Source organism: Eschrichtius robustus, chromosome 10 (genome assembly GCF_028021215.1).
Source record: "Eschrichtius robustus isolate mEscRob2 chromosome 10, mEscRob2.pri, whole genome shotgun sequence".
NCBI lineage: Eukaryota > Metazoa > Chordata > Mammalia > Artiodactyla > Eschrichtiidae > Eschrichtius > Eschrichtius robustus.
Window position 1 is genome coordinate 224,415 of NC_090833.1, and position 26,832 is coordinate 251,246.

Consider the following 26,832-nt stretch of genomic DNA (forward strand, 5'->3'; position numbering starts at 1 on the left):
TGTCTTGATTCAACAGACAGTTGTTTGGACACCAACACTGGCCCAGCACATAACAGGCGGACCGCCAACACACAAGGACCTTCGTCCCCTGCAGTCCCCTGGGCTTGGAGCCCGAGGGCTGGGCTGGGGGAAGGCACACAGGGCTGGCGGGTCTCAGGGCCTGAAAACCAGCTGCAGGTGGGCCCTCCCCGCCAGCACAGCCCCTCCTGTGGTCCTGTTGCCCTCAGAAGAGAAAGGCAGCGAGCCCTGAGGACCCAGCCCAAGTCCTCCGGCAAGAAAGGGCTGTTCGGGCGGACCAGTCACAGCTCAGGCCCCTGGCTCCGCACATCGGGCCTTATCCGCGTCCACAGGGAAGGCACCCTGTTTGCGCCGTTTGCAAAATGCAGGTTCTGGATAAATGTCTGAAAATGTCTAGCTGAATGACGCCTGTGTATAAAAAATAGAGCATTCAAGCTGCTTCTTGTGCTCGGAGGCTCCCGATGAGTTTTGGGGCTGGAGTCCGGCAGGAGGAGAGGGCCCAGCCTCACCACGTCCAGACACAGATCTGACTCCAGACCTCCGCCAGCCTCCAGAGAGAGCTGGGCACACACAGACGTGCCCCCCCACGCACACGCACAGGCACACGCACGCACAGCCTGCCTGGGGAGGGGCGGGCCGCGTCCTCTCTGCAGGGATGAGCGGGGGGTGTCAGGTCCACCTTCTCAGGCTCGGCACCGGGCTGGGCCTGCCCACTGGTCCCCGGGGCCGTGTGGGACCCCACGAGCACCGCACCCCACGGGAAACACGGGTGTTTTGCAGAAACCAGTTGAAACATGATACCATGATGAAACCTCATTTAAAGTACTTCTTTTTTTTTTTTTTTATTGATTTCATTGAAAACAGAACAAGAAATGGTCTGAGCCAAAAGACTGCTCTTAGAACTGTCAAAAACATTTTAACAGAAAAAATAAACATGACTGCATTATGAATGTTTTAGAAGAGTCGCACAAAAAAACCCACTGTTACTGCACTAATTACAGTATTTAAAAAAGTATATGCCAAAAAAAAGTATATGACCTGGCAGGCCATCACACAAAAGGTGATGGCAAATTTATTCACACTACAAGACTAACATTTTAAAAAAAGTTTTCTCCTGCATTTTATTCTAAAATCACTTTGTTCTCTTTATACAGTTGATAGTTTATTTTCACATGGTGAGTAGAAACCACACCAGAATCAGCACCGTTGTCTGTGTTTTGTGTTTTTTATTTTTTGTTTGTCCTAATGTCCAATAATGGTAGAAAATAAATCAGTTTATTCATCATCAGAGCGTGTGGCTTAGAAATCAACAGAAGGTGCCGGCCTCACGGCACTCGCGGGGCAGGTGTGGGTCCTCCGTGGGCCGTGGCCCTCCTGCACCCCCAGACCGCTTCCTCGAAAAGAAACGCGTTAGAGGTCTGGTATATAGGACTAGATATAGGATTTCTTTAAAAAGCAAACCCACGTTCTCTCCAAGGTCAGCGGCGGCTCGGCCCTGACCTCTCAGGAGCGGTGGGGACAGGGTCTGCGCCGCCCCAGGAGCCGGCACCAGCCCCTCGGGCCGCGGGTGGGTGACGGTGGCTTTGGCGGGGCCACACGGAGGGGTCTGGGTCGACAGGACACTGCCCACAGGCCCAGCGGTGGGACGGGAACGACGGAGAGCAGAGGGGAAACGAGAAACGTGGAAACGACAAAATCACCATCAGAAACTCACGGGCGACACCAGTGCAGAGTCCCAGAGCGCCCACCGCGCAGCAGCCCGGCCCCGCCAGCACCAGGCCGGGACCTCAGACGTCGTCGTGTGCGCTTCTCCTTTTCCCCCCCGAACCGCAGCGTGAACGGCATCCGCTTGGGCGCCCGGGCCGCGGCTCTCATAGCGGGTCGGCGGGGGAGGAGCTGGTGTCGGGCAGCCCGTCCTCCTGGGCGGCCTGGGCGTCGGCCTGCCGCTGGGCCAGGGCGGCGCTGGAGTGCCGGCACTTGGCGGAGCCACACCGGCAGCTGAACAGCTTGCCTTTGACGTCCCAGAAGCGCTCCCCGTAGTCAAACCTGCGGGGAGAGCAGAGCTGGGCGGGGGTCCAGGCCCACCTAGCCCCACCCGAGCCGTCCAGTCCGGGGCAGGTAGCGCGTGCGCCTGGCGGGCACCTACCCCAGCTGCTCCCCGGCCTCGATCAGGCGGGTGCTGAAGAAGGCGATCCTGGGGAAGCGCAGGTCCTGGTGGGACATGAAGACGCGCACGGGCACCAGGTTGGGCTCGCAGTGGTGGTTGATGAAGCGGCTGACGTTACCATAGAAACGCGCATCGATGCAGTACAGCTCTCCGTCCTGGGGGAGACACGCGCTGAGCGTCCCAGGAGGGCAGGCGTGGGCACCGCCACTGCCACGCAGCGGACGCCACCCTCTCCCCACCCCCTCCCTCCTGGGGCTTCAACTCGGGGGGTGAAAACGAGCGCAAACGTGGATAATCTATGTGGCCGGCACCGTCCCATCCAACGCTCTGATGCTGTTGTCAGCACCAGGACAGAGGACGACAGTGTTATGCGAACCACGTGGGGTGGCTAAGGGGCCACATGGTCCTGTAAGGACCACCGGGCAGCACAACTCCCCAGGGACCTGGTGATGGAGGAGCAGGAGTACAACCTAGCAGGAGTGGGAGACGCAGGGGGCACTGGGCAGAGGGGCAGAGGGACAGGGGAGCAGAGGGGCAGAGGGACGGGGGGGCAGAAGGACAGAGGGACAGGAGGCAGAGAGACAGGGGACAGAGGGACGGGAGGCAGAGGGGTAGAGGGACAGAGGGGCAGGGGGACACGGGGACGGGGGACAGAGGGACAGAGGGACAGGGGGGCAGAGGGACGGGGGGCAGAAGGACAGAGGGACAGGGGGCAGAGGGACGGGGGCGGAGAGTCAGGGGGTCACAGGGGCAGGGGGCAGAGGGGCAGCGGGGCAGAGCTGCTTGGGGTCTGAGGGGCTGAGGGGCAGTGGGACAGCGGGACAGCGGGAGGGAAGCTGCCCGGTCGCTCACGAGGGGACTCAGAAAACCACAGACCCTTCAGGGCAGAGAGGAGCCCCGGGACCGGGGTCCCAACCGTGCCTCTGGCATTGCTGCCGTGGTAACAACACAGGCCAGAAGGGGCTGACTTGACCGTGAGAAAGGGGCCTGGTCTAACCAGCGGAGCCCTGAGAAAGCAGAGTTTTTCTCTGGAAAGATCCAGAGCTCAAGATCGACCCAAAGTCAGAAGGGCCACACGGCGAGGACCCCCACCCAGACCCGAACCCCTGAGTGAGCGGCAAGCAGACCCCCCGGAGCGCCACCATGCCATCGGCCACTGCGGTCTGACCCTCACGCCGGGGGCCAGGGGGCCAGGGGGCCAGGGGGCCAGGGGGCCAGGGAAGAGCCTCAACTATACTGATTTTCTCCCCTTTTCTGTGTCTTTATCCATAAAGGCAAGAGTAAGAAATCCTTCGAGGAAGTGAAACATGTTTTCACTTTTTCTCTTTTCTTTTTTCCTAAGCTGAACAAGAGACTAAAGGAGCAGCAGAAAGGGGCGGGTGAGAAGCAGGTTCCCGTGGGACGAAGGAAGGAGGTCCTGGGCTGGACCCCAAGCAGCGAAGGGCCCTGCGGACGCCGCCTCCACCACCCAGGGGCACGAGGCGGCCCAGACACCCCTTCCCCCCTGGGTCCCTACGGGGAGCCCCTGTAAGGGTCCCTCGCGGAGACCCCGCCCAGAGCCTGCAGGACCCGCAGGTGGCCCCCCAGGGACACCAAGGCTTCCTGGGGGACAAGTGGGGGTTCTGCCCACTGGTCCCTGGCCCTGGGCCCCTGCCACGCCGCCCACACTTCCCACGAGGTGTGTCCTGAGCCCTTGGTCCCCCGCCTGCACCGAGTGGGCGCCACCCATCCTGAAGACCTGAGCACCGCTTGGGCCTGGTCCCAAGAATTCCCCTCTACGAGAACACTGCGTCCCTCCTGCGACAAACGGCCTTTCTCGGGTCTTTAAGATGTGTCCTTTCAGATGTATGTGCTGCTTTTTTAAAGCTTCTCTGATCCAGAAACCACCCACACCTGGTTCTGAGGCAAAAATACTGTGGGGAGGGAGCCCCACGCCCACACGAGCCACCCACATCGTGACTCTGAGATGCTGAGGGCGGGAGGGCGCCCGGGGTTAACCAGGGGACTCGAGCAGAGGCTTGAGGCGGGAGGAGATGGGGACAGAGCAGGTGTCTGGAAGGTTCCAGAACAGCAAGGAGAGGGACAGACTCAGCAGCATGAGGACAGGTGATCAGACCCAGTAAACACCTGGAAGGCAGAGCCGGAAAGTTCCCTGATGCCTCAAATGGTGGGTGGGGGAGCGAGGCATGGGCAGATGGCCCAGTGGGTATGGGCACTCTGACACGCCCACACTCGGGGACACACAGGCCTGAGCTGGAACGGCCGGGGGACGTGCTGCATCCGTGGCTTTTTCCATGCCCAGAATGAACGACCCATGGGGCAGGACTGAAGAGGGCTACCTGCTCAGGCCCAGGAGGAGTGGACCAGAGCAAGCAGGAGGCCCGCACCGCTGGGCGCCGGGCCTGAGGGCCCAGAGTCAGCGGCACTCGGGTCGCCAGGACCCTCCCGGGGGCACAGCCCGGTGTGTGGGGCTGAAGAGACGGAAAGGCCAGGGGTCAGAGGCAGCGGCCGCAGCAATGGGAGGAGAGAGGGTGGCCACTGGAGGGATGTCCCTACGGGGGCCGGGGGCTGGCAGGGGTCCAGGAGCTGCTCAGGGGAGAAGCTGAGAAACAAGCACGGCAATCAGACAGGGTAACTCCACGTCTTAGAATCTGATAATTAAGAAATGGGCTTGGAGTCTGCAGTGTTTCTACAGAAGCACCAGCCAGAGCAGTCTGGAGACAGAAAGCTCCTCCCAGACAGGTAAGCGGGGAGCGTGGAGAGGCCTGCGTGGGGCCCCCTCGGGGCACCCAGGATGCCCCCTCCTCCCCTCCCCGGACGGCGACCGCACGTGCCCCGCCTGTCAAAGGATGTTGGTGAGAATCAGGGCGCTGACCTGCGGTCAGGCAAGCTGCCGGGTCTGCGGAGACTCGAGACAGCCTGACAGAGCATTTCAGAAAAAGCAACAAAGAAAACGCCTCGTGAAGGAGCGGATGCTCCGGGAAGGCTCCTCCACGGGGGTCGAGCTCAGCGGCTGGCGTTTCTAGCTGTGCTGCACAGCGGGCACGAGGCTGGGGGTCTAGGGCCCTGCGAACCTTCCTTGCTGCAGGTGGGACCCTGAGGGCTGCACCCCAGGGTGAGGTGCAGGGGAGGCTGGGCTAGACTCGGAGAGGCTGGCAGCTGCAGCTCAGCCCCGAACCACCCTCGTTCCCACAAATGGATCAAGTGATTCCAGATGAGGGCTCCGAAGCCTCAATGCATTTCTTCAGGCAGGTTTGCAAATACAGAGTTTGGAACCCAAACAAAAACTAATCAGGAACAAGGGGCAATGGGCAAACAGAATGAAAATAAGCAGGAAACCCCCAGACACTAGACACAGACCCACAGGGCACAGATGCTAGCGGTGCCAGATGGTCGGGGGCAGGCTCTGCGGACACACGCAGGCCAGCCTATGGGCCAGTGCAGGCTGACCACTGGCGGCAAAACGCCCCGTGTTTAAGCAGGCGTGAGATTACAGACCAGTAATGATGGCCCAACAGTGGCCCATAAAATCAGATTATCCACCATGTTACTACAATAAGTACAAGAGAGATTGTAGGGGCATTTCAACAGCTGCAGAAAAACACTGAACACAACCTAACGTCAACCCAGGTCACTCTTGGTGGACCAGGGACAGAGCTCTGAGCACCAGCACCCGTGGGAGCCTGGGTTCTGGAAGCTTCCTCCACCAAGGCAGGCACAGCGGCCCGGCCGGGAGGGGACCGTCTGCTGATGACACGATCGTGTCCACTGAGAAGAGAACTCACAAATAAATGCTACATCTAGTCAGTGAGTTTAACAGGTCACAGAGTTAAAAGCTAGTTGGAAAAAAATAACTATTTCTATTTATCAAGCAACTAAATTCGGGGTAAAAACGCCATTTACAAGACCATTGAAATGGTCCAACACCAGGACGCTCTGCTCCCAACCACGAAGGAGCAGCCAGCACTGGACCTGCCCTCCCACCAGCGCTCTCCAGACGCCTGGGACACGTGTGCCCGGGACACGGCCGAGCCTCCCATGAAGCTGCCAGTCACCACCACGCGGCCCCAGGGGATGAGGACACATCCACCCAAAGCCTGACATGAATGCTCTCGAAAGCTGCGCTAACCGCCAGCACCTGGAAGCAGCCCAAGTGCGTCTGCAGTGGATGGAGGAGCAGCCCGAGCGGTATCCACACGACGGAGCAGTGATGGCCCAACCAACACGAGCACGTGACACCGCAGACGAGCCCCCAGAGGTTCCCTCCACCAGGGGGAGGGCCAGACCCAGAGGCCACGTGCCGCGGGAATCCACCCGTACGACATTCCGGAAAAGGCAAACGGCAGGGACAGAGGGGCCGCTGTCCCCGAGCTGGTCTGCGTATCTCGGTGCAGTGGTGCGCGCCCCAGTGCAGAGCTGGAAGAAGACCCCCGCCTCGCTCGCTCACAGAGCCCCACCCCCTGCGCAACCTGTGACTTGCTTCTCACGAAAGCCACTCCCGCGATCACGTCACACCGTGCATGGTTCTCCTGCCGGCCTTCAAGAAGGGGGCTGTGTGCTTGGGGCCCCTGGGAGCAGACAGAGCCCCGGCTGGACCTCAGTCCTGCAGCCAAGAACTGCGTTCTGACAACCAGCATGTGAGCCCGAGGACTCCGAGGTCCAAGGTCCAGAAAAGACGCAGCCGGACCACACCTGGATGGCCTGGGTGACCCTGAGCAGAGGACCCTGAGATCACTGATGGGGCAGGAACAAGGAGACGCCTGTCAAAACCAACAGAGCTGGACACATAAATGGGTGAATTTCCTGCATATAAATTAGACCTCAGTAAACAAATTAGCACCAGAACACTTCTATGAGGGCATCTACAAGAAGGTCACAGCTCACATCACACTTAGTGGTCAAAGAATGAATGCTTTTCCCTTGAAAGAGACAGGCAAGGATGTCCCCTCCCACTGCTGAGACCCCAGCCAGGCTCTCAGCACAGACTTAGACGGGCAAGGAAGAAGTAGAGCTGTCTTTACTCACACATGACACAGTTATGTATACAGAAAATCCTAGAGAATCGTCAAAAAAGCTACTGGAATTAATAAGTGGATTTAGCAAGGTCGATATACAAAAAACCAACTAATTCCGTATTCTAGCAACAATTAGAAAACGAAGTAAACAGCAGCACTGTTTACGAAAGCATAAGAGCATGGGATACTTGGGAATAAACTTAAGGGAACGTGTGTAAGATCTACACCCTGAGAGCCCGCAAGCTCTGCGGAGACCTGGACGTGACACCAGGGACCAGGAGGAGACCTAACGCTGTGCAGACACCGACGCCCTAAACTGAGCAACAAACGGGAGGCAACCCCAGCAGGGCTCCGGTCGCGGCTTCCTGTACTGATGCCCTGATTCCAGAATCTACAGGGAAACGCAAAAGACACAGAAAAGGTGAAACGGCTTTCGGAGGAAACAGGGTCTGAGCACAACGCGACCTGGTTTCAGGGTTTAGTTTCACGGCCGTAGCGGCGCACCTTGGTTTGCTGAACTTTGCAGACACCGCGTCCAGTGGGTCTGCAGGCTCCATTCTTCCAACAGTATCTGCTTACTTCCTGTCTCCGTCACATTCTGGTAATTCTCGTAGTATTTTAAATGTTTTCAGTACTAATGTATTTGTTACGGTATCTGTGGTCAGTGACCTTTGATATTACTACTATGACCCGCTGAAGGCTCAGATGATGGTTAGCATTTTTTAGCAATAAAGTATCTTTTGATTAAGGTATCTACATTATTTTTTAAGACAATGCTATTGCACACTTAATAGCCTATAGTATAAACATGACTTTTAGATGCACTGGGACCAAAAAAAAAAAAAAAAGTGTGTACTGTAATACGCTCTACTGTAATATTCACTATGTTGCTGGTCTGGAACTGAACCCGCAGCGTCTCCGAGGTGTGCCTGTGATCAGGACAGAGTGATGTAGGTTACGGATTGGCAAATAAATCAAAGGAACAAAACACAGTCCAGACAGACCTACTTTCAATGGTGCAAGTAGAGACTTTACATTCACATGGACAAAAAGGGAACCTCGACCCCTATCTTACACCAAAAACAAAAATCAATGCAAAACGTGAGACCTGAAACCGTAAGATTTCTAGAAGAAAACAGAGGTGGGAAGCCCTTTGATATTGGTCTCGAATGATTTTTTGGATTTGACACCAAAAGCAAAGACAGCAAAAGCAAAAATAAACAAGGGGACTACATTGAACTAAAAAGCTTCTGCACAGCAAAGGAAACCATCAACAAAATGAAAAAGCAGGTACCAGGTGTTCCCTGGTCCACGGGTTAGGACTCAGCGCTTTCACTGCCATAGGCCCAGGTTCACTCCCTGGTCGGGGAACTAAGATCCTGCAAGCCGAGAGGTGCGGCAAAAAAAAAGGCAGCTACCGAATGGGAGAAAATATTTGCAAACCATGTGTCTGATAAGGGATTATTATCCAAAATATATAAAGAACTCACACAACTCAGTAGCAAAAAAAAAAAAAAAAAAAAAAAAAAAAGCCAATTTAAAAAATGGGCAGAGGAACTGAATAATCATCTTTCCAGAGAAGACACACAGATGGCCAACAGGTACATGAAAAGATGCTCAACATCACTAATCATCAGAGAAATGCACATCGAAACCACCATGATTAATCACCTCACACCTGTCAGAATGACCATCATCAAAAAAGACAAGAAGCGCTGGCGAGGGTGTGGAGAAAAGGGAGCCCTCGTGTGGTGCTGGGGGGAAGGTAAATTGGTGCGGCCACTGTGGACAACAGTGTGGAGCTTCCTCAAGAAGGTGAAAATAGAACTGCCGTACGATCCAGCAATCCCACTCCAGGATGTTTACGAAGGAAACAAAACCACAACCTTGAAGAGATGTTTGCTCCCCCACGTCCACTGCAGCATTACTCACAACAGCCAAGATACGGAAATAACCAAGTGTCCATTAACGGATAAGAAATGTGGCATACACATACAGTGGAATACTGTTCAGCCTTAAAAAAAAAAAAAAAAAAAAAAAAAAGGAAATCCTGCCATTTGGGACAATATGGATGAACCTCGAGGGCATCATCTAAGTGAGATAAGCCAGCAAATGACAAAGACGGCATGGTGTCACTTAATGTGGCATCTTACTTTTTTTTTTTTTAAGGCAAACTCTCATGGAAACCGAGTAGAACAGTGGTTGCCAGGGGGTGAGGAGTGGGGGAAACAGGAAGACAGTAAATTTATAAAATGAAAAAGGTCTGAGAATCAAACGTATAACATGGTGACTACAGTTGATGACGCTGTTTTGTACAGCCGAAATCTGCTAAGAGAACAGAACGTTAAGTGACCTCACCAAAAAAAACATGTGAAGTGAAAAAAACAAACCATACACAAAAGTTCTTGAAACAGATCATAGATCTAAATGTAATTTTGCTAAAATATAAAAATTCTAGAGAAAGGAGAAAATCTTCACAACCTCGCGGCAAAGATTTCTTAGGACACATAAAGCACTAAACAATTAAAAACGTTTTCTGTTCTGTGAAGAGGAAGGAAAGGCAGGAGGGAAATACTCACAACACACGCTGGACAAAGGGTACCATTCAGGGCTCGTGAAGAGCTCTTACGACAAGCGGCCTGACGGAACAACCCGCAACAAATTTTTAAAACTTCTCCACAAACGATGATGTAAGGAAGCCACTAAGCCGTGAAAAGACGCTGCCACATAATGAAGACGTGGTACATACAGTGGAATATTACTCAGCCATAAGAAGGAACGAAAGTGCCATTTGCAGAGATGTGGATGGACCTAAGGACTCATACAGAGTGAAGTCAGTCAGAAAAACAAATATCATATAATACTGCTTATATGTGGAATCTAGAAAAATGGTACAGATGAACTTACTTGCAAAGTAGAAATAGAAACACAGATGTAGAGAACGAACACATGGACCCCAAGGGGGGGAAGGGAGGGTGGGATGAATTGGGAGATTGGGACTGACATATATACACTACTATGTATAAAATAGATAACTAATGAGAACCTACTGCATAGCACAGGGAGCTCTACTCAATGCTCTGTGGTGACCTAAATGGGAAGGAAATCCAAAAAAAAGGGGATATATGTATATGTATAGCTGATTCACTTTGCTGTACAGCAGAAACACAACATGGTAAAGCAACTACACTCCAATAAAAATTATTTAAAAAAAAAAAAAAAAAAAAAAAGACGCGCCATCACGGGGCATCAGAATTAGTGTCTGAGCTGCCCTTCCCTGCTGGCGAGCGTGTGGGGGAACAAGCCCTCCGGAAACTGTTTGCCGTTTCTTCTAAAGTCAGTAAGTGGACACTCACCAGACGGCAGTAATTCCACCCCCAAGAATTTACCGAGAGAAACAAAGACTCACATCCACAGAAGTCAAGTCTGAAAATCCACAGCAGGTGCACTCCTGGCCGTAAAAGCCAGAACCAGCAGGTCCACCCACAGGCCAGCACACAGCCCCGCACGGCTATCTGGGTCACCACTCCCAACAGGAAGGAGCGGAGGGCCCAGCGAACCATCACAGATCAACGCTACGGCCCTAACCAGATTCACAGGTCAGTGCTCTGACCCTAACCCGGTTCACAGGTCAGTGCTCTGACCCTAAATGGATTCACAGGTTCAAAGCTCTGACCCTAACTGGGTCCACAGGTCAATGCTCTGACCCTAACCTGGTTCACAGGTCAGTGCTGTGGCCTTAACCGGGTTCACAGGTCAATGCTCTGACCCTAACCTGATTCACGGGTCAATCCTCTGACCGTAACTGGGTTCACAGGTTCAATGCTATGACCCTAACCTGGTTCACGGGTCAATATTATGATCCCTAATGAGGTTTACATGTTCGATGCCATGATCTAATCTGGCTCACAGGTTCAATGCTATGCAATCAACTCCCTACAGGAGTTTTGTGGAACTTGTCAAGCTGATTTTAAAACTTACAGGGAAACTTCGAGAGACCCAGAAGAGCAAACACTCCCAAGAACCCCAAGGTAAGGGGAGGCAAACTAGGATAATTAATACAGAACAGGCTGCCCAAGGCAGTCAGCAGACAGAGGCCAATCCAAGCTCTCGCGGACACCTGATGTATGACAAAATCTGCACTGCTGAGGGTGGGGAGAGGACAATCTTTTCAACAAATGGTGCTCGGTCACACAGATGTCAATACAGGGGAAAAATAAAGCTTGACCCCCTTCAGCAAAAAAGCAAAATATAACTTCTGGGAAATAATATAAATGTGTATCCTTGTGACCTGGGTTTTAAGAAAAACTTATCTTGGACATTACAGAAACCCACCCGTATACATAAAAAGACTGCAAAGTTGGAGGATAATAAAAATAAGAACTTCTGTTCATTAAAAGGCATCGTCAGGAAGTAAACAAGCCACAGAGAGAAGATATCTGCAAGTCAAACGTCAGGAAAGAGCACTGATCCAGAACGCGGCAAGAACTGCTGCAAACCAGGAAGAGGCAAACTGCTCAGCAGACGCAGGTGGGCAGGAAACCCGGCCCAGCTGCAGCAACTCACACACACACACACACACACACACACACACACACAAACACAAACGCGAAGGCCGGGCGGGTGGCCGCGGTGCCTGGGGAAGGCCTGGCCCCACGGCCCTGGGCTAGAGCCGCGCCCCAGGCTGCAACCTCCAGGAACACAGGTTCCTCTTCCAGACGCCTGTCTCACAGATGCTGACCCCTTAGGGTGTGGCTGCAGGGGCAGGGCGGGGTCAGGCGACGAGCAGGGCGCCCTGAAGACACAGCCAAGAGTGGCAGGCGCGGGAAGGTGAGTGCCTGGCTTCACCCGACCTACAGGTGGCTGTTCAGGGGTCTCGCGGCTGCTGCGGGGGGACAGAGTACTTGCTTCCCCGCCTCCACCTGAACTCCCTCCCACTGGCAGCGACGGCGAGTTCTCAGAAGTTCTGAAGTCAGCAATTTATGAATTAAGGAGCAACCCTGGGAGCCAGGACAAGGCAGAGGGCAGCCTGCGATGGCTCAGAAACTGCCCTGGAAACCAGGGCCCGGAGCGGACGAAGCCAGGGTCCAGCTCTTCTACCCGCACCTGGGAGGGCTCCGGGGTCACAGAGAGACGCACCCACCCTGTTCACAAGTGTGACCCTCACTCCACACGAAGGCTCGCCCCCGTGCACACGGCCCCCGAGCCTCTTGGCGGCCCTCACCCCCGCTGAGAAGGAAGGTGGGGCTCAGAGGCTGGAGGGACGTGTCCGAGGTCCCACACTCTCACGCGAGGCTCGCTGGGAAAGCTCAGGACCTCTGGGATCGGGGACCCAGCGCCAGTCTGGCGGGCGAGCCTCCTTACCAGCCCGGGCCCCGCCAGCAGGCCCCTCCACGCGGCACAGTCCCATCAGCTCTACGCCCAACCCCTCAGGACGCATTACCTTGTTGTCAAGGTCAAAGAGGTAAGAATCGTCCTCACGCACGTCAGCTTCCGAGTCAGAGATGAGCTCCCCGACATACCTGCGGGGGCGGAGGCAGACGAAAACGTGACAGGCACATGTCACCCAGGACCCAGACGCGGGGCACAGGGGCCCTGACGGAGCCCACATGACTGAGAATTCTGCCTGTGACTGAACAGGGACTTCATCCGGGTCCCAGAAAATGATGACACAGAAACCCTCTATCTGACCAGGGATCCAAAATGGTCATCCCCTACACGTCACGAAGTGCTGACGGATCTTCTGAAATAAGCTATGAGCTGGTGAGAAAGCTCAGGCAGAAACGCAGAGGTGGGCGGGGGCTGCCCGCAGCGTGAATGCACAGCCTGGCCCAGGCAGCCCCTCCCCGGTGAGCCTGGGGGCCCCACACTGGCCGGTGTGCACTCCTAGTCCCTCCCCGACGGCTGCACCCTCCCCTGTGACAGCAGCAGCCCGGGGCCGACCGGGCCCCCACTTACTCGCAAACAAAGGTGCCCAGTGGGATGTCCTGCAGGGACCGCACGCCCCAGCCCATGTTCTGCGTCCGATAGAGCTGCAGCCTCGTCCTGGAAAACAGGATCAGCCACTCACGGCCACGTTCCACCGCACTCATGTTACCACACGAGTGACAGGAGTAAACAACACAGAAAATACAATTTTCATGTCTGGAGATGCGTTAGAACTTCGTATGCAATGCAGCAGTGACTCCTAGAGTTACCCCACCCCCAACCCCCCTCCCTGCACCAAGGCGCCACTCACAGCGTCTTTCACATCCTCAGGAGGCAGGGGAACCTCAGAAACCGGCCTGAGGGTCAGCGCGTGGAACACGGCCCCCGGCCCTCCCTGTGTCTCAGTGTCCTCATCTCCAGCATGTGATGAGGACCAAAGGGGTTATGAGCAGGCCCGCTGGCCCCAGGCTGCAATGCAGGTGAGCTCGGGCAGCGTGCCAACCACAGGGCTGAGCTGGCCCCGGGGGGCAGCTGCGGGGCCCCTCCCAGGCCCCGAGAGCTAGGGCATCCCGCCAGCCATTTGTGTGTCCAGTGGCGTGTCTGTCCTCACCCCCAAGGACTTTCTACCACACGCCAGGCCACAGAAGTATGGGCTGGTCACAACTGCTGTAAGGTTACTGATATTAATAGACCCGAAAACACCATAACGTTCATGTTCAGCTAAACCTACATAGGATACAAATCTTCCCTCATAACCTTTGATTTTCCAACTCTCGAGCATGTTCACGGAGGGAAGGTTCATGACCAGAACCCCAGGGTCTGGCTCTGGGTGGTCAGTGAACCAAGTGCCCGAGTACCAAGGGGCAACATGTTTTACATGAGACTCAGGAGGACGTGGGCATGAGGGAACCACACGAGCGTTCACACCAGATCAGGACCTCGTGAGCTTGGACCAGGCAGCTCTTGGCAAGCCTGCCTCTTGCCTTCGGGCCGTCTGACCTGAACCCAAGTCTGAGCGGGTAGGAAACATGGAAGGCTTCCGCTCTTTACGTCAACCTCTAACATCAGCAGAGGTCAAGAGCTCCGAGGAAGCCACCTCCACGTGCAAACACACGTACGCTAAACACACGTTGCTCCCGTTTGTGGACACACACGTGAAACTAGAGAGCTGCCCAAGGGACTTGACTGCTTTCAAACTTTACCACGGAGACCCTGGCGCCAGCCCGCGGCACCTCACCTGAGGCCGTTTTGCACGACGCGGTTCCGGCAGGTCCTCCAGCAGGAGCAGGCGTGGTTGCACTCGAAGAGCAGGGGCGGCTCCGCCATGTTGAACTCGGGCAGGAGCCGGCCGTCCTGCGGACAGACGCGCAGCGAGGGCTAAATAACTGACACCAACATGCCTCCTCAAATCAAAACACCGCCCCAGAAAGCATGGTTTCTGGCCAAACTCTACACCTGGGAGGACAGGGTAAGGCCACACGCTCACGCTTTGTCCAAGGCCACGGGAAGCCTCTGGCCAGGAATCTCCATGGCTTTTGGAAACCTCTGGGACAGCCCTCCCTGGTCCCTGACTGCGGCCAGCCTCTCTGCCCCAGTCGACCTCCCCCTCCCCGTCACCCTCCCTCAGCCTCCCTGAGGCCGCCAGCTCGCGGGGCCCTGGACTCCTGCTCTGCAGCCTCCAGCCTGGACCACCTGCCAGCACTACCCGCCACTCTGCAAACCCCCAGCTCCGGAGGGACCTGCCACCGCTTTTCTGTCCGACACCTGGGACGCAGCAGAGCAGCTGGGCTGCGCCCAGGCTGTGCAGCCGAGTCCGAGGCCCTGGCAGCTCCAGTGGCTGCTCTGAGAGGTTAAGAACTTGGCCCCTCTCAGCACGGCCAGGCTTCGCAGGAAACACCAGGAGACCTGAGCCCCGCCAGTCCTGCCCACGACACCTGAGCCTCTTGTTTGGACAACACCCTGACACCCCCTTTGCTGTAACGTTGACTCCGTGCCAGCGGCCTCCACGCCGGGCCTGTGTGCCCTCTCCACCCCAGGACACCCTGGCTCCTCCCCCCACAATGACCTCTGAACTCCCCAAACCAAAGCCAGGTAGGGCTCTCGTCTCAGACACCGGCCTTGGGAGCCCTTCTCTCCTCGGCTCCTCAGCTACCTCCAGGCCAGGCTCAGGGATGGCCACCTCTGCCGCCCCGTCAGTTCCCTCTGGCCACGCCCAGGGCCCACAGAGAGCGCGGGCTCCGCCCCCAGTACCCGGCCTGGTCCCGCCCCCGCCCCGGCCTCTGTCGCTCCTCCCCAGCCAGGCCCCCCCCCCCCACCGCGGGCTCACCTTGTCGTACCAGCAGCGCATGCTCAGCTGGCCGCACATGCAGTTGCTGGAGGAGCAGTCGTCGATGCACACGCAGTACTGGGGGGAGGGGCGCGTCAGATGGGGCCCCGCCCCGCCCCCCAGTGCTGTTCACAACTCCAGTGACAGTCCTCAAAGTCCTGACTCTTGAGGACACCGGGGGCGTGCTGCCCCTCAGGAAGGAGGGTGTGGAGAGAACGCTCAGGCACGAGGCCTCGGGGGCTCGCAGGAGGGGCTGGGGAGGGACCCAAAGGAGGAGAGGAGGCTCAGACACCGGGCGGGCGCAGCCCCAGGACGGGGAAGGCCGGGGCAGAGCCACTGCGGCCCTGAGGGCACCCCTCCCCGTTGCCCAGGCTGCTCTGGGGGCCGCAGACGCAGCCTCCCACAGCAGGGCCCCCCCCCAGCGCTGACCTGCAGGTGGGTGATGTTCCTGTCGATGCTCATGGGCGACGTCACACAGTTCTGAGACACGTACTTATAGTTGCTGGGGCACGGCTCGCCGTCCACACCGTTGACACACGGGATGGGGATCCGCTCATAGCCCCGAGCGATGTCTCTGCCGCAGGAAGGGGCGCCAGCTTTCCCGGTGAGCCCTGGCCCAGCCCAGAGAGGCTTCCGTTCCGACCCCCAACCCTGCCCGGAGGCGGGCCCTGGTCTTGCGCGCCTCACCTGCTCACTGTCTTCTCCACCAGGGCGGGCCTGTCGGGGGCCGCGTCGCGCAGCGCCTGGCTCATCTGCAGGGCGCTCCACACCTGCGAGTTGAGGCTGGCGCACTGCAGGGGCGTCTCCCCCTCCTTGTTCTTCAGTGTGACGTCGGAGTCCCGGGATAGGAAGAGGCTGGAGGGAAACGCAAGTCCACAGAACATTCAGATCTCAAGTCAAAAGATACAAGGGTGAGATTCGCACGGTGACAACGGTCAGTAAAAGTCAGGAGGAAGCAGCGTCCGCTTTCAGATGAACCAGCCCACCGGCCGGTGCTTCCGCTCACCAAGGACAGACATCATTACTCTTCTCCCCCGTTTACTGTCAAAAGTCCTCTTTTCCCTTGAAGGGAAGAGCATGTAAATAACTAGGGATGGTATTTGATTTTTCCTGGCTTTTCCATTCAAAGGCACCCTCAGGATGAAAAGGGCAGCAGTGCCCAGCCGGCCATGTGCTCGGTCAACGCCCAGCAGGCAATCCGAGGCCTTACCCAGTCAGGGCCAGATGGTGTGCCAGAGCCCTGTGCCCCCAAGGTCCCAATCTGAGAGGGCGAGGGCCCCACCGGAGGGGCATCCCCTAGTCCCAGGCCCCCGTGAGATGAGAAGTGGGGGCCACATCTCCCTGAGCTACCGCCAGGAGCAGAGCAAAGGCTCTGGACCTGAGGGCAACGGGCAAAAGTGATGCAGGAGGGGCTCCCGGTGGTGGTCGGGGGGGGGGGGGGGGGCGGGGGGCGGCTCCCAGCTGGCCCTCCAGCCCTCCCGTGGGTGCCGCTCCTCCGGCCCCGAGCGGAGGTGTCAGGACGGGGCTCCTTCTCCACGTGTGACCTGGGTATTCGGGGATTTTCACCACGATCCTCCCGGAGCCACGATGACCGCAGGCGTGAACAGAAGAACCTCGCCCGCCGCAGAAAGTCCCCAGAGCACCCGGAGCCACTCACACGACACAGGCGTAGCGGTCCTCCCTGGCGGCGATGTGCAGGGGCGAGTCTCCGTGGACGTTCACAGCGTGGAGGTCGCACCTGGCGGCCAGCAGGATCTCGGCGATGTCCACACAGCCCGAGAAGGCCGCCCAGTGCAGGCAGATGTTCTCCTCCTGCACGGAAGACACGAGCGTGTGAGGCCGAGGGGGCGGCGTGGCCCACCCGACAGAGGCTTCCTTTCCATTCCGTCTTGTTTTCGTTATAAAAGTACATTATCACAGTACAGAATACGTTAAAAACAGAAGAAAACATCAACCTCAATTAGACCACCGTAAACACGACACGTAAGTAATATAACATCTAGGGACAGTTTATTTTTTAAATTATATTGACTTTGGAACACAGTTATGATTGCAGGATAGAGTAATACTTGTACGAGATTTGAAAAAGACAAATTTGATTAATTAAAATTTTATTTCGTAAAAAACTAAAAACTTTAAATGAAGCAAAGAAAAATTACAAAAATATTTGTGCCACATGTAAAATATATGATTTACCAGGTATAGATTATATATGTGATAACAAAACTTTCACATTAAGTTCATTAGGAGACTACAATTTTTCTTTTTAATAAGACTACAATTCTGAACAAATAAATGTGGAAAGAGAAGGAAAATAAAAAACAACTTACATAAGATAACAGTGAAGAATAACCCTAAAAACAAGAAAATGTCTAAACGAGAACCACCGTACATTCGACCTGCCACACTGGGGACACAGCGCGAGGAGAGCCACGCCCACCCACGCGGCCGGCTGGACAGCCCGGGAGCCCGGGAGCCCGGCCGCCCAAGGAGCAGCGCCCAACCCCCCCCCCCCACCCCCACCCCCGCTCCCTTGCTCACCAGCCCCCGGTCTCCCTTCCTCCCTCAGGGACGTAACCAGTGACGCTGCAGCAGTTCTCTTTCTCTGAGTTAGCCTCAGAGATGGGGCTGCTGCCTGTTCTTTCTGCTCTGCGGGCAGGGCGTGTGCTTGGCTCACACAGTCGAGCCCTTGGGAACCACCAGGACCAAAGCGCAGCCTGGGCCCCGGGGCGCCGCCCACAACACCAAGGGGCGCAGCACGTCTGGGTGACTGGGAGGCCGGGGCACCCCCTGCACTGCCCAGCGCCCCATCCCAACACCCGCGTACATCCCACGCCTCCAGCTCAACCAACTTCAGGAAAGACAGAAGCGAAGCAGGAGCTAAGTGGTCTGTGTCTGTCACCCTCGACATCATCGGTCTGTTTCCAACAGAGAAAACTAAGGGCTGGCCCTGCCGTCAGCCCCGGGGTGTCCTGAAAGGCCGGGGCTTGTCTGGCCTCCCCTCCTGGCCATTACTCTCAGAAGCTCTCTACCCTCTGGCTTCCACCGTCTGCACATCTGCAAGCTCCTGAGTGCAACTGCAGTCTCCTGAGGGGCCTCTTTTCTCTTTCCTTCATCAGAACGATTTGTGACTTTATCACCAGAATTAGGTTCTGAGAACTTCCCAGGCCCCTAAGCCCTCCTGCCGGGGGGACTGTGCCGTCTCCCAGCCTCTCTGAGGTCCACCAGCTACGTTACGACAGGCCTACACGTCTGATGGAGCTTCCAGCAAAGACGGGGCAAGAGGGACCACGCTGGGTTTACCCCCCTCCACACCTGAAAGAACCAGAGTAAGACAGAACAGTCAAAATGTGTGAAATAATAGTTCTCAAGAACCGGACATCAGGCAGTGAACGGCTGCCCCCCCCGAGAGAGGAGCACGGGGCCGGGGCCACCCGCTCACCGTCCCTCTCGGGCTCCAGGCCAGGGCAGCAGGGCTGCCGAGCAGGCTGTGGGGCTGGGAAAGAGGCCTCTGGAGGGCTGTGCATTCCAAACCTGGAGCTCCCGGAGGACACCCCCCGAGGCCAGGTGCAGAGGGCTCAGCACGGGCCCCACACAGGAGGGAAGAGCAGCCTCGGGCCGAGACCCGACAAGCCTAGAGAGTGAAACCCAAAATGACCAGACCATTCCTAAGTCACTTTGCTGCACCCAGAGGAAGGCTCACGACAGTTCCAGCCAGGACCACAGAACTTCCCAGCAAGGTAAGTTCGCAATGTCTCGTGTCCAGCATAAGGTGACCAGGAGTGCAAAGATGCAGGAAACGTGACCCAGAATGAGGAGCAAAACCAGCCAATCAAGCCCAGAACTGACACAGACCACCAAGCGAGGGCATCAAAGCAGCTGGAATAACTGTGTGTTCAGGAGAGACACATTTCAGAAAATACCAAGAAGACCCAAGCAGAATGTTCAGAACTGAAAACCATGACGACTGACGCGAAAGCACGCTGGATGGAATTAACAGCATAACAGACGCTGTGGAGGAACAGGCTAGTGAGCTTGAACACAGAGCAATAAAACCAGCTGAGCAGACATCCAGAGTGTAAAACTAATTTTAGAAAATGAAAAGCGCTTCAGTGAGCCGTGGAACAACTTCAAGCCTCCTGGCACACGTGGAACTGGGGCCTCGAGAAGTGGGGTGGTGGCAGAAGCAGCACTGGAAAAAATGACTGGGAAATTTCCAGCTGGATAAAACCCCACACCCACAGACCCAAGGAGCTCCATGAAGCCTAAGTGCACGTGTGCACACACACAGCACCAGCCACCTCATAATCAAACTGCTAAACTCCAGTGATAAAGAGACAACCTTAAAAGCACCTGAAAGAAAAAAGATGTGTTACATACAGAGAAATGAAGACAAGGATGCCACCAAGACTTTCTCACCAGAAATGCATCGAGTGAGACCTCAGGGAAGAAGAATGTTTCAGGTACTGAAATTAAAAACTGTCATGCTACAAATTCTATATCCAGCAAAATATCTTTCAAAAGTGAAGGAAAAGGGCTTCCTTGGTGGCGAAGTGGTTGGGAATCCACCTGCCAACGCAGGGGACACGGGTTCGAGCCCTGGTCCGGCAAGATCCCACATACCGCGGAGCAACTAAGCCCGTGCACCGCAACTACTGAGCCTGTGCTCTAGAGCCCGTGAGCCACACTGCTGAGCCCACATGCCACAGCTACTGAAGCCCATGCGCCTAGAGCCCGTGCTCCGCAACAAGAGAAGCCACCACGATGAGAAGGCCACGCACCACAACAAAGAGTAGCCCCCGCTCTCCACAACTAGAGGAAGCCCGCGCGCAGCAACAGAGACCCAATGCAGCCAAAAATAAATAAATAAATAAATAGATTAATTTTTTTTAAAAAGTGAAGGAAAATAAGGACTTCGCAGGCATTAAAAAGCTGAAAGAATCCATCACAAGCCGCCCGGCACAGCAGGAAATGCTAACGGACATTAGATGCACAGAAGCAAACAGCAGTGGATGGACGGACCTGAGGAAGAGGTGACCACGGGAGCTGACACGCCAGGATTATTATAGCCTTTTCCAAAGGTCACCGTTGTTTAAACAAACAACGCTGTACTGTGATGTTTATTTAGTAAAATGCACGAGAGGAACAGCATAAAGCTGGGGAGGGAGAAATGGAAGCTAATACTGGAAGGTTCTCCTTACAGGTCCTGAAGCTGCATTCAGCAAGAGAGCACGACCCCAGCACGAAGACAGACCCCAGGTCAAGGCCCAGAAGACTGAGTCCAGCCACAGGGCAAAGCCAACCTAGGGAGAAAGGCTGCTTTCTAAACACCCTGCTGGAGCAGCTAGAGGCCCACACGGCAGAAGAGAGAGCCTGATCCCTACCTCCCACCACATATGAACATTAACACCTAAACCTAAGGAACTGCGATTGAAAACACAGAGAGTCTCTACGGTCATGGGTTTGGCGGTGATTTCACATGATACGTACAAAAAATACCTGATAAACTGGACGTCACCAAAATTAGAAACATGTGCTCCTCCAAAGACAATGGTTAGGATTTATGAGACACATGATCTGGTAAAGGACTTGTATCCAGAATACACAAAAACTCTCCGAACTAGAGAGTAAGAAAATAAACAATCCAGTAAAAAATGAGCAAAACACCTGAACAGATCCTTCACCAAAGAAGATAGAGACCGACTACATTAAGTGCTGGGGAGACTGTGAAGGAACCAGACCCTCCTACCCTGGAAACGGCTGCACCCACAGGAGTGGCGGCAGCTGAGCAGGGAGCCCGGCCACGGTCCACAGGCGCAGGACAAGCAAGCGGACGGCCTCTCGCAGCCAGAGAAAGGGAGGGGGACCCACACTCGGACGGGACTACGAGGAGCGAGGCTGAGGGGGGCCCAGCTGCGACAGGAAGCAGGCGGGCTGGTTACGTTAGGAGGCGCAGGAGGAAACCTAGCAGGAAGTGACATCCACTGTCCTGGTTGCGTGATGGTGGCTAGGTTAGAATTTATCTAATTGTACACTTCAACTAGCACAGTCCGCCAGTCATACTTCAGTGAAGCTGTTGAAATAAAACAGTGACTTGTTTCATCACATAAATAACAAACACGGCTCAATCAGTTCTTCCAATCCCTCAGAACCACCAGGGCCTACACTGCTGGATGCTGCGAGTCCGTGCGCTGCCCGTGGGCCCGGCCGGTCCACTCCTGCCCGAGCACCCAGGGCCGAGGCTGCTCCAAACCACGAGCCCATCCCTCAAGGAACAGGGCAGAGTGTGACTGCCGCGTGCCGTAGCTTCCCCGGCCCTTGTCGCCTCCCTCCGCGCCACCCTCACCTGAAGCCCCCAGGGTTTCCCGGCCCTCAGCTGCTCTCATGTCCCAGGGCCCAGCTCTGTGGAGTTGGCAAAGACGTCCCCAACCAGCCGTGCCCGGCCCTCGGCTGGGAGCCGCTGCTCCTGTTTCCTGGGTGTGGGAGGGTCCTCACGCGGAGCAGCCAGGAGGACCGACCGGCCACTGCTCCCACCCTTTCTTCAAACAGTCCACTGAGGGCTCCGAACTGAGGGGTGGGCACACCTTCCTGCCTTATTCCGTTATCAGTTTAATGAGTGTGTGTGGCTAGACTTCCTACTTATGGCTTGGGTAACTCTGTAAAGGTGGACACAGCTCTGCAGGCCACACCCTGTCTGTGTCCCAGGAGCCCTGTCCCTCCGCCTGGGAAGCAGCACAGGGGCTTGTGCCAGAGCAGCCCCCCAACTCTGTCAGCCCTACCACCCGACCGGTTCTGTGGGTCCCTGAAGCCCGCCCGAGAAATACCGCTTTGAGTTCATCAGATGTGCCTGGTGCTGCCTGTGGCCAAACAGCCCCACTGATACACAGCGGAGGGCTGTTCCCAGAGGGACTGGCGAGTCCCCCGACCTTGGCCCAGGTGTGGGGTGGGCCCTGTGGTCTCGGACGCCACCACAGACATGGGAGTCAGTGTCTCTAAAATCCTCTAAAAATGCAGCTCTGCCCGAGGGGCAGGTCTCAGGGACCTGTGTCCCTCGGTTCACATCCAGCAGCTGGCTGACACACAGAATAACCACTGGAAACCGCACTGGGTCAACACATGGCTGGCGACTCAATGGGAAGAGGTCAGAGCCACAGGCAGGCGCCAGGACACTGCCACCCGACACACCCGTCCCCAGTCCTCCAGGGTCCGCCTCCCCGGGGGGAGACTCACGTTGTCCCGGATGTTGATGTCAGACCCCTTGGACAGCAGCAGTTTCACAAGGTCCACGTGCTTATACTCAGTGGCCCAAATCATGGGCGTCCAGCCGCCATCATCCTAATTTCAAAAGAAAGAAACAAACATCCATCACAGCTCCGAGAGACACAAGGCGTGAGGCACCTCATCACTTGGGACCTGCAAGGAGGTCCCGGGGGGCGGGAGCCGGCCTGAGTCCCCATTTTGTTGGAGGAAACTGAGGCTCAGAGCGCTGCCTGGGGATCTCAGCGAGCAGGCTGGGCCCACCGGGCAACTCGACACACCTGTGCGCACGTGACAGCGTCACCTAAGAAAAAGGCCAGAAGGCCGCGGAGCAGACCCAGCGGCAGAGTCTGTGCCCGGCTGGCGGGAAGCACTGACCGGGCCGCGCCTGCCCACCCTTCTGGTCCCAGGACAGACTCCACGCACGAAGCAGGAGCAACAGCCAAGAACTACAGACAGACAGACGGATGGACGTCAGGCCCAGAGATGAATGGAGGCCACGAAAAGTCCCAGCCCCTCCTCTAAGGGCTGGAGCAGCAGCTCACCGGGGCTGAGCCCCCTGCAGGCTGGACCATGGCTGTCACGAGCTGGCTGGCTGCCGCTCCAGCCCGGAGGCGACTCTTAAGAAACGAGTATTATGGTGCCAGTTCCTACTCTGCAGACACTCTAGCACAACATTCGCCGCTTTCCAGTCGCCACATTTTCTTGGTGGATGCACACGGCCTCCGTGACTACAGCGAGATGGCCCCTGCAGGCCTACCATGGGCACTGGGGACACGGCAGGGGCAACACAGCCCAGCTTCGGGGGAGAAACTCACAAAACCCGACCGAGCGGGAGATAAAAAACCAACACAGGCGAAGGGGGCCCGTGGACCCCACTAGAACAGAGGTTGGACAAACCACACTGCAGGGAGCTGCATTTCTGGTCCGTCTGGGAGGGTCTCACAGTCAGGGTGGTGGGCACGGGAGCTGGGTTAGCGGCAATGGCTGGGCCAGAAGATGGGGGGGCGGGGCGCTGTGATGGGAGATGGTCATCCCAGAGCTTCAAGTCATGGGGCGGGGGGGGGGGGGGCGTCCCGGGGAGCGGAACGGGGTCTCAGAGAACAGGAGGGGCCCCTGGTGAGTTAGAAGGCCCCACCCTCATTGGCTCTCCCCAGCCACTCACTCGCTCAGCAGACACGCACAGGACCTGCTCTGTAACCAGGCACTGCAGGTCACACGAACACCACCCCGGGGTCCTGACAGCAGGTGCACGAGAAGAAAACACACAGGGCAGGAGGCGGAATGTGCGACAGTGGTCAGTGCTGGGGGGGACGGTGAGGTGCCACGGGGGCGGCACGGCACACAGGAGGCCAGAGACCCTGCTGTGTAGCAGCATCTGAACACAGGCCACAAGGAGACCAGGGCAGCCCAGGCGGACACCTCAGGACAAGCCTCCAGCCGGGCAGCGGCACAGAGCTTGGCGAGCGGCCAGTGGGCGGGCCAGGAGGGAGGTGGACGGACGGGGGCGGAGGATGGGGCCAGGCCTTCCAGGACCTGGCAGGGGTGGGGTGCCTCGGAGGGTGGAAGGGGCCAGGATTATCACGGAGGAGGACCACGCCTCTGGCCAGCCCGTCAGGTGCTGTCACGAGTGGACGAGGTGGTTTACCTGACAGTTGACGTCCATTTGCCCATTGGAAAGCAGATACTGAACCACATCATAGTGGCCTTTCTTGGCAGCCAGGTGCAAACAGGTGGAGCCCTCTGCGTCCTGCAACACAAATGCATTTAGGTCCCGAGAAATCACAGCGTGATGGGGCGAGCTCGCCGCGCAGCCTGACACTCGTCACGGCGCCTGACCACCTCCAGGTTGCGTCCGCTGGCCGCCGGGCACACCTCCTAGATGGCTTTTAGCTCCATCTTTTCAAGGACACTAAGGGTGCCACGTTAACTGAACCATCTCAACAAAAAGGCTCCTTCCAGATCACCAGTCTGAATGCAACGGTTATTATGCTGACACCACTCTTGATACTTTTGCTACATGTGCATGTATCCATAAATGACGGTTTTATGTTTTTAAATTGTCTATAAATAACATATCATATACCTGTCTGCAATTCATATTTAGTTCAACGTTATGGTTTGGAGATTTCACTTTGTAGAGAACACATAGCACTAGTTCACTTATGTCAACTGACGTAAAACTAGCCCAGTTTGTGCATTTGGTCGAGGAAGACTCGTTGTTTTTCACCAATATTCACCAAACATTGCAATACGTTTCCCGGATTCCTCGTGCAAGAGTTGCCCACGGGGTCCCCCAACACCGAGACCACCCCCCCCCCCAACAGTGACACACGTGTGCTACTCCCCCAGGTGGGCTCAGCTGTGGACCTCACGGGATTCTACGGCCAGGGAATGGGGTGTCTCAGGTGCTTGAAAGGCAGGCGCCTTCCCAGCATATCCCGGTCACACATCTCCTCTCCAGGGAACTGCCTGGTCACCTTCTTCACCCATTGCTTCCAGTTACTTTCTTTCATCTGTAGGAGACCCTGATGCCCTCTGGCTGCAAAACCCTCTCCCGGTTGTAGCTGCCCTTCATGTTGTACCTTGTGACATCTTTTGTTGATCAGAAATTCTGAATTCTAATGCATTTGACTTTACCAATCATTTTTGTACTTTTGTCTTGTTGAAGAAATCTTTCCCGACGCTGGAATCACAAAGCTAATCTTCCCTCTTAACCTCCAAAAGTTCTGTAATTTTGCCTTTTCTGTTTGATTCTTCTGTTTGCCACGTGCCTGACGTGTGCCCTGACCCTGCTCACCCAAGCCTGGTCCGTGTGTTAGCGTGTGTTCTCCAGGGAAGCAGAGCTGGTTCTCGCCTGCTCACTGGCTCAGACCAACATCTGCCCTTGGCTGGAGGGCTTGTCCTCTGACACTGGATATAATTACGACATGGTTGTAGGGTTAGATGACCACCTTCCTATTTGTCCTATCTGTTTCTATTCCTCTTTTCCTGCTTTTTAGTTACACAAGTATTTTTTAACATTCCGTTTTACTTTTACTACTAGCTTTTTAAAAAGTTTTCCTTAAACCTATACTCCTTTGAAATTATTTCCTTAATGTTCTGTAGGGATCACAACCTTCAACTTTCCCATCCACTTAGGTCAGTAACTTATTCCCTCCCAGGAAAGAACTAAAACCCGAGGACCCTGCTCACATCCACCACTGGCTCCCCCTGTGCTCCCGCTGTCCTGTCTTACTTCCAAGTTTGTGTAAACTCCATCTTATAATATTCTTCTTGCTTTAAGCAGCCTTTGTCCTTTAAGAAATTTAAAGAAAACAAGTATTTACCATTTCTAGTATTTTCATTATCCCCAAGAATGGGATTTTCCTCCCACAAGCTTTAGTGTAAACCTGCTGGTAAGTCCTATCAGCTTTTGTGTACCTGAAAATGTTTTATTTCACAAGTGCTTTCTGAAGGACGCTTTTACTGGCTGTAGCATTCTGGGCTGACAATTTTTTTGAGTTTTTTTTCTTCCCTTTTAGCACAATAAGAATATCACTCCATTGTCTCCTGGCCTCCGTCGTTTCAAATGCAAAGTTGGCAAATTTTCGTAATGTTCGCTTACACGTATTGTGTTGTTTTTCTGGGGCTGTGTTAAGGTTTTCAACAGTTTAACGTGATGTATTTAGGTGTGGCAGCCTTAGTATTTATCCAGCTTGGGGTTTGCTGAGTTTCTTGAATCTGTAGGTTATTTTTCACCAAATGTGGGAAATTTATGACCATTTTTCCTTCAACAAATTTTTTTCCACTGGGTTTTCTCTCCTTTCTGGGACTCCAATTACACATCAGACAGCTCAATGTTGTCCTAGTCTGCTTTTCAGACAGAATGGTTTCTCTGATTGGTCTTGGATTTCAAGGACCCTTTCTTCTACAGCACCCAGAGTGCTGCTAACAAGCTCACCGGTGAACTCTCTACTCCAGACCTCCTCCAATCACTTGTCCTGCAGGCTCCAGCTGCTTCTGTAAAGCCCTGAACACTGACCTCTTGCCTCTTCAGTGGTGCTTTGCTTGGGCGCTGGCTCCTGTGACGAGGCTGGGAAATCGTCCCCTGGCCGAGAACTGGGCAGAACTCACCCACC

General features: G+C 55.5%; 1 protein-coding gene across 5 annotated transcripts in view; it reads right to left on the reverse strand.

The window, feature by feature from the left end:
- Window positions 1–879: 879 nt before the first annotated feature.
- EHMT1 (euchromatic histone lysine methyltransferase 1) overlaps window positions 880–26,832 on the reverse strand; it is a 153,142-nt gene continuing 127,189 nt past the window's right edge. For 3 of the 5 annotated variants that reach the window (XM_068552302.1, XM_068552306.1, XM_068552307.1), the window contains exons 17-27: window positions 24,360–24,461; window positions 22,685–22,789; window positions 17,112–17,266; window positions 16,142–16,309; window positions 15,884–16,028; window positions 15,455–15,532; window positions 14,366–14,481; window positions 13,159–13,245; window positions 12,644–12,722; window positions 2,165–2,340; window positions 880–2,064 (exon numbers count right to left, since the gene is read on the reverse strand). In XM_068552302.1, the coding sequence (XP_068408403.1) occupies window positions 1,890–2,064; window positions 2,165–2,340; window positions 12,644–12,722; window positions 13,159–13,245; window positions 14,366–14,481; window positions 15,455–15,532; window positions 15,884–16,028; window positions 16,142–16,309; window positions 17,112–17,266; window positions 22,685–22,789; window positions 24,360–24,461 (1,386 nt within the window). In that variant the 3' untranslated portion in view covers window positions 880–1,889. The remainder of the gene's footprint in view (window positions 2,065–2,164; window positions 2,341–12,643; window positions 12,723–13,158; window positions 13,246–14,365; window positions 14,482–15,454; window positions 15,533–15,883; window positions 16,029–16,141; window positions 16,310–17,111; window positions 17,267–22,684; window positions 22,790–24,359; window positions 24,462–26,832) is intronic. The other 2 variants (XM_068552305.1, XM_068552303.1) reach the window with 1 other exon arrangement.